General features: G+C 37.2%; 2 protein-coding genes across 3 annotated transcripts in view; one reads left to right on the top strand and one right to left on the bottom strand.

Annotated features, from left to right (window-relative positions):
• Positions 1 to 11,761, bottom strand: part of LOC124715625 (cell division cycle and apoptosis regulator protein 1-like) — a 263,366-nt gene extending 251,605 nt beyond the window's left edge. The window contains exons 1-2 of one of the 2 annotated variants that reach the window (XM_047243109.1): positions 11,644 to 11,761; positions 5,991 to 6,057 (exon numbers count right to left, since the gene is read on the bottom strand). In XM_047243109.1, the coding sequence (XP_047099065.1) occupies positions 5,991 to 6,042 (52 nt within the window). In that variant the 5' untranslated portion in view covers positions 6,043 to 6,057; positions 11,644 to 11,761. Of the gene's footprint in view, positions 1 to 5,990; positions 6,058 to 11,326; positions 11,537 to 11,643 lie in introns of those variants that run through there. The other variant, XM_047243110.1, reaches the window with a different exon arrangement.
• Positions 11,762 to 12,083: 322 nt separating this feature from the next.
• LOC124791457 (peptidyl-prolyl cis-trans isomerase) lies at positions 12,084 to 14,648 on the top strand. The gene is made up of 5 exons (XM_047257862.1): positions 12,084 to 12,140; positions 12,268 to 12,486; positions 13,619 to 13,835; positions 13,908 to 14,044; positions 14,126 to 14,648. Exons 1-5 carry the CDS (start codon positions 12,099 to 12,101, stop codon positions 14,195 to 14,197), a joined length of 687 nt encoding a protein of 228 aa, XP_047113818.1. The 5' UTR covers positions 12,084 to 12,098; the 3' UTR covers positions 14,198 to 14,648.
• The last annotated feature ends 1,815 nt before the right edge of the window (positions 14,649 to 16,463 follow it).

Here is a 16,463-nt window from a genome sequence, read left to right as displayed (position 1 = left end):
TAGTCTAAAGCTTGACCTAGCGAAAAAATAAAAAAAAACAAAAAAAACTAATGGTTACAAATTGCCAAGGCATTGATCAAAACCAACTTACAGGAAACTTAAGTAATCTGGAGATAGTGAGTGATTATGTATATCTAGGCTCTCTGATCAATCGCATAGGAAAGTGTGATAAAGAGATAAGACGATGAATTATTCTTGGCCGAGCCGCAATGGTCAAACTCACTCAGATATGGCAGAATTGGGCAATAACCAAGACAAAAAAGATGCGCTTGGTAGACGCATTGGTGTTTCCTGTATTCTTATACGGATGCGAGACCTGGACCATGAAAGGATGCCTTCGAGATGTGGTGTTAGAGGAGGATGCTATGTGTACCGTGGACACAAAAAAGAACAAATGTTTCAATAATAGATGAACTTAAAATCACAAGAAGGTTATCTTCACATGTCGGCCAAAGATACCTTCAGTTCCTTGGGCACATCTTGAGAAGGAAAGGGGATAATTTAGAGAAGACCATCTTGCAGGGAAAAATTGAGGGCAGAAGACCACATGGGACAGCAGGAAACAGATGGCTGGGTCAAGCGAACAAGATTACCAGCCTGCCTCTTCACATCATATTAAGAAAGGCCAAAGATCGCTGTGGATGGAGACATCTGTCTGAAGTTTCAACTACGTAAGAATGAATGAGGTCACGACACTCAGCAATGAGTAAAACGACTAATGAGGGATTATACTGATGGTTTCCATGTTGTTATAATCTGGAATTTAATTGATTAGTATGTTTTTCTTAAATAAATGTTAATTTGGTGAAAAAAAAAAAAAAAAAACTGCCTGATGGGTCTCCTTCCACATGTTGATATTTGATCCTTTTCTACCCTGAACTTGTTACCTGGCTTTCAGCAGGAAATTAGGGAGATGGGACCTACACAAGGAAGCAGACTGAGATGTGGCAGTGATATATTATCTCAATTACCTTACTCACTTTCAATTTTTTATGCTCTGGAAATGTAATAAATGATTAAGATTAAAAACAAAGGTAAAGCGCGCGCGCGTGTGTGTGTGTGTGTGTGTGTGTGTGTGTGTGTGTGTGTGTGCGCGCGTGCGCGCGCAATCTTTTATTTAAGATTGGTTGGTGCAAGCTGCATCATGATAACGAGATACTTCAATACTGATTAAGCACTGCAATAAGAATTTCTGTAGATGCAAAAGTCAAAGTCAACCATTGTCAAGCAGTGGGCAGCTGAGTGCCTGAGAAATGCCAGGTCATCATTGCAGGGGGTTTGGAGTGTGGTATTGGAAAGTTTCTGAGAGCTGGCATAAGGATACAATGGAAAAGAACTAAAAGTTAAATGCAGTTCACAGTGGTGGACACATCCTAAGACCTGAAGCTAGGAGAAAGAAAAATAGTCCATCTGAAAACTAAACAATAAAAATTCCAGGTTGGGATATCAACAATATAAGGAAAATGATAGACTGCATTCACCATAAAGATGACATGCTGAGTTGCAGACAGGCACAATGAAAAGACTGTTAGACATGTAGCTTCCAGCCAAAGCCTTCTTCAAGAAAGAAGACACCACACACTCATTCACACAAGCAGGCACACCTCATGCATAAATTACTACCATCTCTGGTAGCTCAGACCAGAATGCAACTGTCATGTTGAATGAATGCAGTAATGTAGAGGGGTTGGGGAAGGGGAACAGTCTTTTAGTTGCATGTGTTTGCAACTCACCTGAAAATTATGTTTTTTTTTTTACGAGTTAATATGAGGTTATGAATATAATAGAGGGAAACATTCCACGTGGGAAAAATATATCTAAAAACAAAGATGATGTGACTTACCAAACGAAAGTGCTGGCAGGTTGATAGACACACAAACATACACACAAAATTCAAGCTTTTGCAACCAACGGTTGCTTCATCAGGAAAGAGGATATATATGAGGTTAAAATTATTTCGAGTAGTGTCCCAAAAAGTCTTCTAAATGAGACTTCATTGGGGGAACGAGTCTAGGACACTACACTATTCAAAATGAAAATATTAGTGAAATGGCTTGTCTGACATGATAGGAGTCTGAAAAGTTGTAACTAGGAGTGACAGATCATTGCAAAGTGAAGAACACATTGCATATTGTCGTAGGCAGGGTCAATGTAAAGTGGCAGTCCCACACACTGAGTGTCATTTGTAGTTTCACATATTTGTTGTAATGAATGCACACCAAACAAATCTGAGGATATAAAGCCTCAACAATTTTTTATAATTTATTCGATTATGTAAGCAGAAGGTGGAAGGGGGGGAGGGGGAGGAGAAACAAAAGGAAAGGAAAGAACTAACAATATCAGTTGCATCAGCATTTTATGCAGAATCAGTGGTGAAGAGTGAAAATGTTTGTCAGACTGGGATTTGAAAGCGGGATCTCCTGCTTACTAGGCAGTTGCATTAACCAGTGCATCATCCGCACACTTTGTTAACTGTAATTGTACGGTCTATCTCGGCATGCTTCTCAGCCGACCCACATTCCCACCTAGTGCCATCTATCCACAGTCGCTGTTCATGTCCTCTGTGGTTGCTACTTTGAGATTCACAATGAAGGTGATCGAGTCACTGCCCATCGAGGTGAATCAATTATACGAACGATTCATACAACTGATTCGTCTCAATGGGCAATGAATCCACCACATACAGTGCAGATGCACAATTACAGCCAACCTCCTGTGGGAATCTCATAGTAGCAACCACTGAGGACCCATACAGGGACAGTTGATAGGTGGCACTAGGTGGAAATGTGGGTCAGCTGAGAGGCATACCGAGATAGTCCATACAAGGACAACAAACATTATATTCTGGTGGCGAAGAGGTTAATGCAAATGACTTGTAAGCGGAAGATCCCAAGTTCAAATCCCAGCCCGGTACTTCACTCATCATCGCTGATTCCGCATAAAGTCCCGATGCAACTTTTATCATTAGTTTCTTCCCTTTCCTTTCTCCCCCCCTCCATCTTCTATTTATATAATGTGTATCACAACTATGGATTCTTGTTTACTGGCTGTTCTTTTGGACCTGTCCAAAAGAACATCCACCAAGCTATCCTGGAGTGTTGATGTGTGACTGCAGAGCTTAATCAGATTTCAGAAATGCAAGTAAGTGGTTGTTACGGAGTTTCAGAGGGAGCATTAGGCAATGGGGGCTGAAACAGAGGAAATGAATACAACAGATGACACCTGGGTAGCTTTGAGAGATGAAATACAGAAAGCAGCAGAAGATCACATAAGTAAAAAGACAAGACAGAGTAAAAATCCCTGGATAACACTGGAAAATTCAGTTTAATTGGAGAAAGGAGAAAATATTAAAACATATCAAATCAAGCAGATGAAAAAGAATTGAGACATCTTAAAAGGGAGAGACTGACAGAAAGTGTGAAATGGTTAAGAAGGAATGGGGATCTTTGAAGGAAAGAGAAGCAGCTGTACGAGTATCAACAGCTCAGATGGCAAGCCATTAGTAAGCAAGGAAGGGAAAGCTAAGAGTTGGAAAGAATATACAGCAGGTCAATTTAAGGGAAACAAACCATAGGACAATATTACAAAAGGAGAAGATGAAGTAGCTGAAGATGGGGTGACAGATATGATACTGCGTCAAAAATTTGACAGAGCACTGAAAGACCTAAGTGGAAACAAAGTCCACGAAGTAGATGCCATTCCATCACAATTACTGATATCTTGTGGAGTGCCAGCCATGATGAAATTATTCAACATGATGTGCAAGATGTACAAGACACTCAAAATACCTTCTCACTTCAGGAAGAATGTTATAATTCAAATTCGAAAGATGGCATTTGTGAAAACTACCAAAGTACTAGTTTTATAAATCATGGCTAAAAAGAAAAGACACAAATTATTTACAGGCGACTGGAAAGAGGAAGAAGCCAACACCGGGAAAGATGAGATTGGGTTGCAAATTTGGAAAAGGGAATTAAAGCTCATGGAAGGTTTGCCAATTAAATGGTAATTTTGTCAGAGACAGCAAAAGACTTGGAAAAGCAGGTGAATTGTGTAGATGGTGTCTTGAAAAGAGATCACAAGATGTACATCAACTCAAGTAAAATTAGGGTGAAGAAGTGTAGTCGAATTAAATCAGGTGATGCTGAGGGATTAAATTTGAGAAATGAGACACTAAAAGTAGTAGATTAGATTTGCTATTTGGGCAGCAAAATAACTAATTATGGCCGAAGTAAAAAAGATATAAAATGCAGACTAGCAATAGCAAGAAAAGCATTTCTGACAAGGAGGAATTTGTTCAAATTTAATATCAATTAAAGTGTCAGGAAGTCTTTTCTGAAAGTATTTGTCTGGAGTGTCATCTCATACGCAAGCAAAATATGAACAATGAGCAGTTCAGACAAATAGAGCGTAGAAGCTGAAATGGGATGCTCTAGAGGAAAGAAGTTCAGATGCGCAAATCAAATAACAAATATGGAGGTATGAAGATAAACTTAGGAAAACACAAATTTATGGCACAACTTGACCTAAAGGAAGGATCAAATGGTAAGACACATCCTGGAGTGTGGAGTGTTAAGGAAATATCACTTATGTAATGGAAGTTAGTGTGGAGGGCAAAAACTGTATTGCGCATGAAACAAGTCTTCATACTGAGGACCGCTGCCACCAACACTCTCTCTCTCTCTCTCTCTCTCTCTCTCTCTCTGTGGTGTGAGTGTGTGTGTGTGTGTGTGTGTGGGGGGGGGGGGGGGGGGGTAGTGATGAGTGAAGCGATACAAATGAAAGGTGTAAAAGTTATTTTTAGAATAATTATAATAAACTTATAATAAATGAAAAGCACCAGTTTGCTTTTGTTCTTTTATTATAATGTTGTTCTACCAAGAAGTGATGGAAGATTCTGTTAAATTATAAACTTCTTTATATGTGTCTCCAGCCCTATATGTCAATCCCGATCAAATTCATGTAGCCATGTAGCATTATTATCTGCACAAATTAGTTGTCATACATGGTATCATTTGGCACAATTATACATTTTGAACATGTAATGTTACTATAAAATTACATTGTTCAATGTATAAATGCAAATGTTGATCCAGTTTCAACTATGAACATACGAGACTAGCAATGCTTTACCATTAAGTGAATGTAGAACTACAGAATAGGATCAACTTCACAATGAAAAGTTTTACATTACTTTTATGGAAAAAAAATCTTACACACACACACACACACACACACACACACACAGTGTGTGTGTGTGTGTGTGTGTGTGTGTGTGTGTGTGTGTGTGTGTGGATGGATATGTATATGTGTGGATGGATATGTGTGTGTGTGCGAGTGTATACCCGTCCTTTTTTCCCCCTAAGGTAAGTCTTTCCGCTCCCAGGATTGGAATGACTCCTTACCCTCTCCCTTAAAACCCACATCCTTTCGTCTTTCCCTCTCCTTCCCTCTTTCCTGATGAGGCAACAGTTTGTTGCGAAAGCTTGAATTTTGTGTGTATGTTTGTGTGTCTGTCGACCTGCCAGCACTTTCATTATAACCATATATATATATATATATATATAAAAAACAAAGGTGATGTGACTTACCATACGAAAGCGCTGGCAGGTCGATAGAAACACAAACAGACACATACATACACACAAAATTAAGCTTTCGCAACAAACTGTTGCCTCATCAGGAAAGAGGGAAGGAGAGGGAAAGACGAAAGGAAGTGGGTTTTTCTTTCGTCTTTCCCTCTCCTTCCCTCTTTCCTGATGAGGCAACAGTTTGTTGCGAAAGCTTAATTTTGTGTGTATGTATGTGTCTGTTTGTGTTTCTATCGACCTGCCAGCGCTTTGGTATGGTAAGTCACATCATCTTTGTTTTTAAATATATTTTTCCCGCGTGGAATGTTTCCCTCTAATAAATAAAGAAATATATATATATATTTTTTTTTCTCTGTATGAAGTCAGTAATACAGAAGAGCAGCAGATAAAGTGCCTTACCTGTAGTCCTCACCCATGGAGGGTTTTTTGTGGTTTGTCCAAACTGCGACATTTCAAACGTCTGTTCCTGAAAAATAAAAAAAATTACAGACATAGGCAGTGATAATAAAAAAAATGTGCTTCACTTGCGTAAATCACAACACAGAGAAATTATTTATTTAAAGAGACCTTTGTACATTGAACAATATCAGTTTTACATATAAATGTTTAGGAAATACACTGCCCCCTACCTCCTCAATTTATAAGTAAGTCAGGACCAAAAGGTCATACATCTTACATCATCATCATCATATTTCTGTACAAGAATTTGTATTTTCACAGTCCCAGTGACATGATGAACCAGTTAAAGGTAGCGAGGACAATCAATTACTAGTGTGGTTGAATTGTTTCCCCTCACACAGGTGCTTTATTTTTCACACCTCATTGCTCAAGGTAAGGCTTTTATTATGCAGTGAGCAACAAATACATTCTGCAAATAAGACCAATATTTGCTCATTCCTGGTAACTCACAATTCCAAACAATGGATCTGCAGAGTAGCATCAGACACAACTGAAATGATGACTATATGTTTATGATTTAATGTCTCATATCCTTTTGGATGCCACCATTATCCAGTAACTGTGACAACTTCAGGTGTCAATAAATGGAGTGTCACACTTTAATGTGTCACTGACAATAAGGTATTTGGAGACAGAGCAGAAACTTAGATTGAAGAAGAATTGGGAGCGAGGAGGAAGAAAATTAGTTCCTTTGCACAGGCAGCAACACTACATTTACATCAGTTCATAAAGGTGAACCATGGAAAACTTAAATCAGGCCAGTTGGGTGGGATCTGAACCCTACACCTCCAAACTTCAGTCTCTTACAGTAATTTATTTATGATTTGTGGTGGGGGCATGCTCTTGGCCTTCTGTTCATCAGTTATTCACAGTTTCTACCAATTTATGGTTTGTACCTGCCCTTTCCACTCATTTATATTTAACTGTCAAGTTTTGATACTCTTGTATCCATTTTCATTGCATTCTTCATTATCTCTAGAATTTACAGCTAAGGGTTGCATATACAAAAATTTTAATATACTTTTCTTTCCAGTTAGTAGAATTTTATCATTTCTCAACATTGTCACATTTGTGGTTCCGAGGAACTAAACTTCTGTTGCTTGGATTCTAATTTTCAGCAGACTGGCACAAAATAATATCTAGCCCTCAAATGGGCACACCTACATATGAAGTCCACCTATCATAAATAACGTTTTGTATCATTCCACTGACAGTTTACAATTGCAAGTCCATGCCTATTCCTTCATTACTGCTTCAGCTAATACAAGTTATGTTGTCATATGTCCATGTGAGCAACAGTAATATACCATAAACAGCGTACTTAAGCGAGACAAAAATTGTGATCTGTGTGAGAAAATGACCCAGATTCTGAGCTAGCAGCACAATCCCACAGTGAGGCTGTTATCTACAAGATTATTAGTAATCAAATAAGCAGTTGGCATGGATCTGGTGCGATTGCACTGTTTAGTGCTTCGAGTGGGTCATGGGGGACAGTGGGAGGGGGAAGAACATTTGTACATGGCAACAGAGTGATACAATGAAATTTTATTTTATTATTGTTTAGTTAAACAGTAGTTTAGCTCATAAGTTCCTTTTTTTCATTGGGTAATCTTTTTTTTTTGTCATGTGACTAGGGCCTCCCATCGGGTAGACTGTTTGCCAGGTGCAAGTCTTTCGACTTGACGCCACTTCAGCGACTTGCATGTCAATGGAGATGAAATGATGATTAGGACAACACAACAGCCAGTCCCTGAGCGGAGAAAATCTCCGACCCAGTCGGAAATAGAACCTGGGCCCTTAGGATTGACATTCTGTTGCCCTGACTGCTCAGCTACTGGTGGAGGACATTGTGTAATTAAACTAACATTTAACTTCAATTCTGTTAATACACATTTATCTTGATAAAATAAAGGCAGGTATTCATTTCATTTGTACAGAGTACGCCACAAGCTTGCTAGTGTTGTGCATCCACTCGATAGTTAATGAATTTTTGAATGTTTTTAGCATTCAGGGTCTACTCCCTTTAAATAAAAGTGGTAATACACACTGATTACTCTCTCTCCTTTTAGATCCATTGGAAAATCTGTTTTGAAAACCCTTCCCTAAATACAAAAACCCAGCAACTGATTCCATGGCAGCACTATTTATTAGTACTATTTCCTTTCTGATACGTTGTTTTTACATATTCCAGAATTTGTTTAATTGATTTTCAAGGCTAGTTCCACACTTATTGTACTGTGTTATTCCATTCATGGTGAAGTTTATCTGCACCAGAGAAAAAAACAGTACAAAGTCATAAACTCAACAAATGTGATTCAGACACATTTCATTAGCAGGTGTTCGATCTTTGTTGAAGGACCTGGAAACTTCCTCTAGGATTACCAAGTAAGATTTTGGCAGTATGTCGACTTATTACCTGACTCCTCTCTTTGTTCTGAATTACTCACTATCCTGGTGAACCATCACAGAAGTTGTACTGCTGACTTATATATTTATTTCTCAAGAGCTGTCAGCATAAGTTTAGCTGGAACTGAGTCAAAATCTTTCTCAAAATCTGAAAATCCCAGATAAATTTGTAATTCATACTCCTCCAACAATTATGTCTACAGTACATCTTGCAAATGGCTCACTGTACTGTACTAATTCATTTCTAGAGCAAGTTACTTCCTGTCTTTTTTTTAAAAAAAAATCTCTTATGTTTTCTAAGTGGCGGATGATAAATTTAGTGAATACCTCGTACATTTGTTGACGAGAGAGTAAGTTTTGCTTTATTAATACTCACAGCTGCTAATTAAGGTATTTGAACTAACTTACCATGCCACTTTTTAGTGGCTATTTCATGTTTATCTGGAATTAATAAGTAGATTCATAGAAAATAATTTCTTTCATTGGATAAGAAATTATATTCAGTTACAAAACTTTATAGAAAAGTTTTTGCAGAAAGTTTTAAGTGTTTTGGTACAATTAATATGAGTCTCAAGACTAGATATGACAGTGACATAGAACTGCTGACGTGCAGTGACCTATTCTTCTCCTCCTTATTCTTAGAGTGGCAAACTCCATCCATAGAGTGGCTCTGCCATAAATTTATTCACACTTTTTAACTTTCTGGCAGATTAAAACTGTGTGTGATTTAGGGAAACCATACTCCACATGTTACCTGGTTGTTACGCAGCCAAACATTACTAAAGGCCAAAAACAAGCACTCACTGGGCTATACCAATTAGGCGCCATTATTTTATTTTTTTATAAATTTGAGACAAATTTAAAATTAAGGCAAGAACTGATAACATGTGCCCTGCAGTAATTAGGAATATGGTACCAAAACCAACTCTAAATGGAATTAGAGATGATATCAATTAACTGCCATATACAAGTTCGGCAAGACACTTGGGAAAGTGTTATGACATAACATTCATTTAATCATGAAAAACAAGTATTCTAGGGATGTCTCACGCTCTCCTGTCAATATTTTTCACAATAATGGAGATACTTAAATAAACTCCACCATCATACAAGGCGACACTAATGTTCAGAGGTAGGCCTATTATATTTTTAGGTGGGAAGCAGTACTGTATTGATACTGCTACTTGTTACTGTGTAGTATGCATTAAATAGGGGATGGCAAAGGAGCAATATGATGTCTCATAACATTAATGCCTCCTCATTGTATTTTTCTCCATAAAATAGTACCTCTGATGTCTTTTTATGGTACTTTTCAACTGTCCTTACAAGAGCAAACAAACACATAAAACTGGCCAAAATACTTTGCACGAGAAGGAAGGAAGGTTATAGCTAAATTTTCGATTTGACTATTCAGTTGCAGACAGATGAAATAAATTAGGAATGGCTAAGAAGAAATCATTACTATTAAAATAGCGAACAACAGCATAAGAAAATCGCATAGGAAGTGTGAAAATAACCTCAGCTACAATTGTCAACATGCATGCTTTCCATAATTAATTAATTTGTAAGAACCCATACATGACAACAGTGGATCTTAAGAACTATGTAAAATCATGTTTTTGCATTTTTAAAGATATAGATGATCATTAAAACTACAGTTCAGAGCATTAAAAATAGAAAAGATATTTCATATTATGTTTGGATCTAAAATACTGGGGTGTACACAATGTTTCAAGTGGCACAATGTCTTAAAATGACTTAGCCAAGCACAGGTCAGCAGCAACGATGAATGGTGGATTCTATTAGCTACTGATAATTATTTTGTCTTGTTTTACTGACTTTCTAGAAACCATGGATTAATCACAGAAAAATCATATTAAAATAAAAAATTAAATGGTATGACATACCAAAATTGCAACCTTCATTTTACATGTGTCGTAATACTGCAAAACACAATATAGTGTTATTTAATAACACTTAACAGTGATGCAATGAACAAGGTAAAGTAAAAGTATGCAGTGCATATGATTTAAGACTGACAAACTTCATTATGGGTTCCCCTCGATCGTTACAGGATTCCTCCGAAAGCTAGTAAAATTTCTATTCTTTTTTTGTGTGCCTGTCTTCGATACAATGCCTTTACCATTCTGTGAAAGGTCTGTTCCTGCAAGATTATTTACTGCAAGCACTGACTGACAAGTGGGAGAGGTAGTAGAGCCCTTCTACACTTGCAGAGTTCAAGAGTGATGACAATTGTGGACAAGTATAATTGAATGTAAAATAACTTATATAATGACAAGCAAATTTTGCATCTTTAACTTTCCATGTATCTGTGCAATTACACACTAGTGAACAAGTGATTCACCAATGGGCCTACAAAAATGATTGGAGGTTACTACCTTGGGCACAGAGTGAGTCATTCTACTTATTCATGGTTTTATTTAGTCTGATATGCTACATTGTAAAATGCAAGGGGTAGATATTGTGCTCTGCACTTAAATATCCCAATCAAAATGGATCTAATAAAATAATAAAATGAATAGGAATTGCCTCCAGTATACCACATTGTCAAATTATGCAAAGACTGCCAATACACAAGATGAAGTCAGTGGTTGCCTTTCTAAGTTGTCAATATTTAATATTCCGAACCTGTAGCCTAACATTTCATTCCAATAACGCACTAAATATTTTACGCTTTCAGTCTCTGATGGTTAAACTATCTTTGTATCTTTTATCCCCTGACACCAATTACATTTGGACAAGTTAAATGACAGATTGGTTGCTAGAGCATTCCATATTTTCCCGCTTTGTAGTTTTAAACTGTAAGATTGACGTTTCTATAAAGAAGTCCACTACTGAAAAATATTTACCTAGCAACAACATGCGCTGTCAAGTACTAGAACCACAGGAGAGCGTCTGCTGCATTTCGCTGATTATAGATGTGTGTTTGTGCAAACAACTTTTTGAACAAGAGACAACATAAGAATAGAATTCGCTACCTAATATTTCAAAATAAATATGGAATTATTTGTGGTTGAACTTTCGCATTTCTCTCTAATCCGCCTACACAATACACATCGTTTATAACAGTATGAAGTCATACTTCGTCAGCACTAACAACAACATCAACAACAATGATATTTACAAAATAAGCAGCAAAACTAACTGCAGTAATAGCCAGTCTTACCAATGCGAATCTCTAATTCCTTAAAAAAAATCTGCCTAAGTTAAATTCTTCTCGTAATTAATTTTCAGCCATCAACATACACGGAAACACAGGCGCTGATTTGGGCAGTCATGACAGAATCATAGCTTGATATTCCTTAATTTTATGTATAAATTATATAATGGTAAATATACATTAGAACATAGAAAATATAGGGAAACCGTACGTTTATTGATAATCTATATGACTTAGAACGGAAAAGTGACGAGACGTATGATTATATTTTGAATCACGTAGTGCAGATGACTATACGCATGCGTGTGAATACAAGTATCATTAACTAAAAAAAACCATGGATAATTCTGAAAAATAACTGGAGTTGCCATAAACATTCAGCCGAAATAACAGCTGTTTCAACTATTAATTTATGATATAACGCATAAAAACGCCCCAATTTCCATTTATGTGATTCCGCTATGTACGCTACTAGTCACCATGTTCATCCGCACAAGGAAATAGTACATATATTTATCGATGAACACGACTATGTATACTGTCTTATAAAATTAATTAATCTGTTTCCTTGTAAAATTATTTTTTGAAAAATATTCGGTGTGTCATTTACGATAGTATTGTGTTCCCTAGAACTACTTCGTCAACAGTCAGTACGTAGTTATGGCTCTCGCAGTGTTGAACCTATGCCGCCAATCCGGCTCCTCTTTGCAGAGAATCGGTGGCAGTCGAGGTTTGCAGTTGAGCTTAAGCAGTAACGTAACTCGTTATTTTGCTACGAAAATGAGCCGTCCGAAAGTTTTCTTCGATATGGCTGCTGATGGCCAGACCATTGGACGAATTGTGATTGAGGTATGTTTCCAGTAGATTTAATTTACTTTTATAGTAGTATCTCGTTCCAGGCATTTCTCCATTGCAGCGTGGTTTAGTAGGTTGCCGGCATGTCGCGTGGAAATGCTGCTTTGTGAAATGTATCGTGAATATAAAGTCTTCTGGGTCGTGTGGGAGATTTTTACCGTGAAAATCCTAATCAATATTTATCTAAGCCAAAGGATTTTTTTTCTGCTCTTCATGAACGTATTTCAAGGTCGGTGGAAATAATGTATTATTCCACTTTTACTGTTACCAAAATTTAAATTTCGTTTGACATATTTCAACATTAGGTGTGTATAAAAGTAGCCCCCTGTGCATAAAAAGTAATTGCAGTGATAATTAGCATGATTTGACTATCTTTTAAGTAATGGGTGGATCATAATAGGTCAGCGATAAAAAAGTTAAAAAATAGGAATTAATAAAAAAAAGTAAATACTTTTTGCTCGTAGGTTAGCCCACGTGCGTCAGCGGTAAACTTGTTTGTGCCTATATGTAATAGGAACGCGGAAAAAGGAAAGCGGAATATTCAGAGCTGAGTGAAATGTTGCCTTCCTGTTTTGCTAGTATGTGCAGAGCTGTTGCATTCCAGTCAAATCTACAGCAACTGTTTAACATGTTAACGAGACACGTGATTGATAATTGGAAGGTTGCCACCAAATTCCAGCATCGGGTGGGACAGCCGGAAGAGAAATTAAAGGGGTGCTGGTGATTCGACAACGTCCTCGAATAATGTTTATGTAAATGTGGTGCTAAAGTCTAACGAAAGGTGAACTGTGGGAAAATTTTGCTGGATTTATTGGAACTGTTAATGTAGGAAGTGCACGTGTAGGGTTGACCGTTAGGTTGCAGAATCTGATACAGCCCGGCCAGATGATAGTGCTTATTTCGGTTCCGTGCGTAGCAATTTAGTATCTTGTAGCGAAAATTATAGAACCGAAGTCGGCATTTTGTTGATTTGTGAAGTATTAAGTTGACTGTGGGTGGTTCCGCCAATCTTGACTAAGCAGTAATTTGAGCGCAAGTAGTTGGTGTAAAATGACAAATCTGCAGTATACAGCACACATTTGCTGTAGCATATTTTTTATTTCTGAAACTATTAAACTTTTTACAGCTACGTGCGGACGTAGTGCCTAAGACTGCTGAGAATTTTAGGGCTCTTTGCACTGGAGAAAAAGGATTTGGATATAAGGGCAGCACATTTCACAGAGTTATCCCAAATTTCATGTGCCAAGGAGGTGACTTTACAAACCATAATGGCACTGGTGGAAAATCTATTTATGGCAATAAATTTGAAGATGAAAACTTCACACTAAAACATACTGGACCAGGTAGAGTAATTAAAATTTAATGTCTATCAATATGTTTTTAGTGTGTGGATACTAACAATCTCTCTTCTCTAGGAATTCTATCAATGGCTAATGCTGGCCCCAATACAAATGGCAGCCAGTTTTTCATAACGACAGCAAAGACTAGTTGGCTGGACAATAGACATGTTGTATTTGGATCAGTCGTTGAAGGCATGGATGTAGTTAAAAAGGTAAATTGATGATGCATAATACATACCTATACTTAAGTTATCAAACATTTTGCAAGTCTTGAAAACCAAATTTCTTTTCAGATTGAATCCTTTGGCTCTCAAAGTGGCAAAACAAGCAAGAAGATTGTAGTCAATGACTGTGGTCAACTTTAAGTATGTTGTCTTCTATGCAGAACATTTCTTTTACCTGCTGCATTTTGAGAAAGAAAACTGGTACTTTATACAAAAGCTCATTTAATATCCTGGAAAGACTAATACTGTTGAACTGCAGCATTGTGTTCAAATTCGAATTCATGGAAGACACGTTTTGTCTTATCATTCCAGTAACCTGTTTTAGATGAAATGCCACAACTGTTTCAGTATCGAGCTAATGTTTTTGACAGTTGGAAGTTAGAATGTTGTAGATAGTTGTGCAATGTGAACTTAGCTTCTGTCAGGTTCAAACAGTTGAATCTCATCTAATAGGCATTTATGTAATCTGTGAAGAACTTTCATTTGACTTCGCATTCCTTGAATTGTTTGTTCATTGCTCCAAAAGTTCATATTGCTTTTTTCTGTAATGTTCTTGTCACTAGTTCAGGTGAATAAATAATATACAATAACAGTCATGTCAAATCCTTTTGCAGCAACTCTGTGACATAATCAAATAGTAATAACCTTTGAGCATTAAAATGTGGCCCTTTTAATGTCTTAAGATTACTGAAATGTAAATGGTGTCTAATACATTTGACCTGTTGGGTTCAGGGATTTTCACCTGCCTCGAGGTGAATGGGTATGTTGTCCTCATCATTTCATTATCATTCAGGAAAGTGGCAAGATTGGACTGAGCAAAGGTTGGAATTTGTACGGGCGCTGATAACTGTGCTGTTCAGTGCCCCACAAACAGAACATCCTCTAATACATTTGATATCTTAATGTGCAGAGCAGGGATGTGTGTGAAACTAAACTATGTACAGTTTTTTCCTCTCTTCAGTAGACATAATTATACTTAGCATTGGCAGGTTAAGATACTTGTTAAATTAAAATTTTGCTCTGAAATGAATTCAGTTAGCTGTAAATTGTACAGTTGTACACATTTCCTGCATAAAATACTTCATTTTGAACTCATAGTAATGACATCAGAACTGCCATGAAATCAGGTACTAAAAGGTAACAAAAATCAGAACAAAGAGAAGAGTTACTTAATTTTCATGGTGGATGTATAGTGAATAATATGCAGTGAAATTTGTTGTGCATATGACACTAAAGTACAGAGGTTGGCAACACTTGTGTGTGATTAAGAGCAAATGTTAAAACAAAACTGACCTTGATGCATCTCCTTAGCCCAATGTTTTTTTTAAAAAAAATTTGAGAAACATTGATTCACAATTTAGCTGTTCTACCATCATAGATTTTGCTGATGGCTCTGTGTAAAGTTTCACTGTTTATCTGACACAGAATCAATTTTATAGGAATCAGACATGTTATTCCGCTAGTGTTTATTTTGTATTCACTTTAATTGGCTGCACTGAATGTCAGTTTCCAGTCTAGCCTTATTTGTTTTGGGACAAGCAGGATTTAAGTTGTACCATAGCTGGACAAGGAAATGATACCCTAGTGAGCTCTGGAAAAATGTGTATGCGCATACACACAAATTTAATTTTGTGATGTCTTAAAGATCTCATTAGTGTACATCTCAGCAGGTAGTAGCTAAAGTTATTCAGTATATTAAATTGAAAGATGAAGTGCTTGAAATTATACAGGAAGGGTTGTTGTTGTTGTTGTTGTTGTTGTCTTCAGTCCTGAGACTGGTTTGATGCAGCTCTCCATGCTACTCTATCCTGTGCAAGCTTCATCTCCCAGTACCTACCGCAACCTACATCCTTCTGAATCTGCTTAGTGTATTCATCTCTTGGTCTCCTGCTACGATTTTTACCCTCCACGCTGCCCTCCAATACTAAATTGGTGATCCCTTGATGCCTCAGAACATGTCCTACCAACTGATCCCTTCTTCTGGTCAAGTTGTGCCACAAACTTCTCTTCTCCCCAATCCTATTCAATACTTCCTCATTAGTTATGTGATCTACCCATCTAATCTTCAGCATTCTTCTGTAGCACCACATTTCGAAAGCTTCTATTCTCTTCTTGTCCAAACTATTTATGGTCCATGTTTCACTTCCATACATGGCTACACTCCATACAAATACTTTCAGAAATGACTTCCTGACACTTAAATCTATACTCGATGTTAACAAATTTCTCTTTTTCAGAAATGCTTTCCTTGCCATTGCCAGTCTACATTTTATATCCTCTCTACTTCGACCATCATCAGTTATTTTGCTCCCCAAATAGCAAAATTCCTTTACTACTTTAAGTGTCATTTCCTAATCTAATACCCTCAACATCGCCCGACTTCATTCGACTACATTCCATTATCCTC

Source organism: Schistocerca piceifrons, chromosome 1 (genome assembly GCF_021461385.2).
Source record: "Schistocerca piceifrons isolate TAMUIC-IGC-003096 chromosome 1, iqSchPice1.1, whole genome shotgun sequence".
Classification (NCBI taxonomy): domain Eukaryota; kingdom Metazoa; phylum Arthropoda; class Insecta; order Orthoptera; family Acrididae; genus Schistocerca; species Schistocerca piceifrons.
This window is presented reverse-complemented; position numbering and strand designations above follow the sequence as displayed.

Coding starts and splice junctions, on each gene's coding strand:
- LOC124791457 (XM_047257862.1), top strand. CDS start 12,099: ATGTACGCTACTAGTCACCATGTTCATCCGCACAAGGAAATA. Junction 13,836..13,907: donor ACTAAAACATACTGGACCAG/GTAGAGTAATTA, acceptor TCTCTTCTCTAG/GAATTCTATCAATGGCTAAT. Junction 14,045..14,125: donor GCATGGATGTAGTTAAAAAG/GTAAATTGATGA, acceptor ATTTCTTTTCAG/ATTGAATCCTTTGGCTCTCA.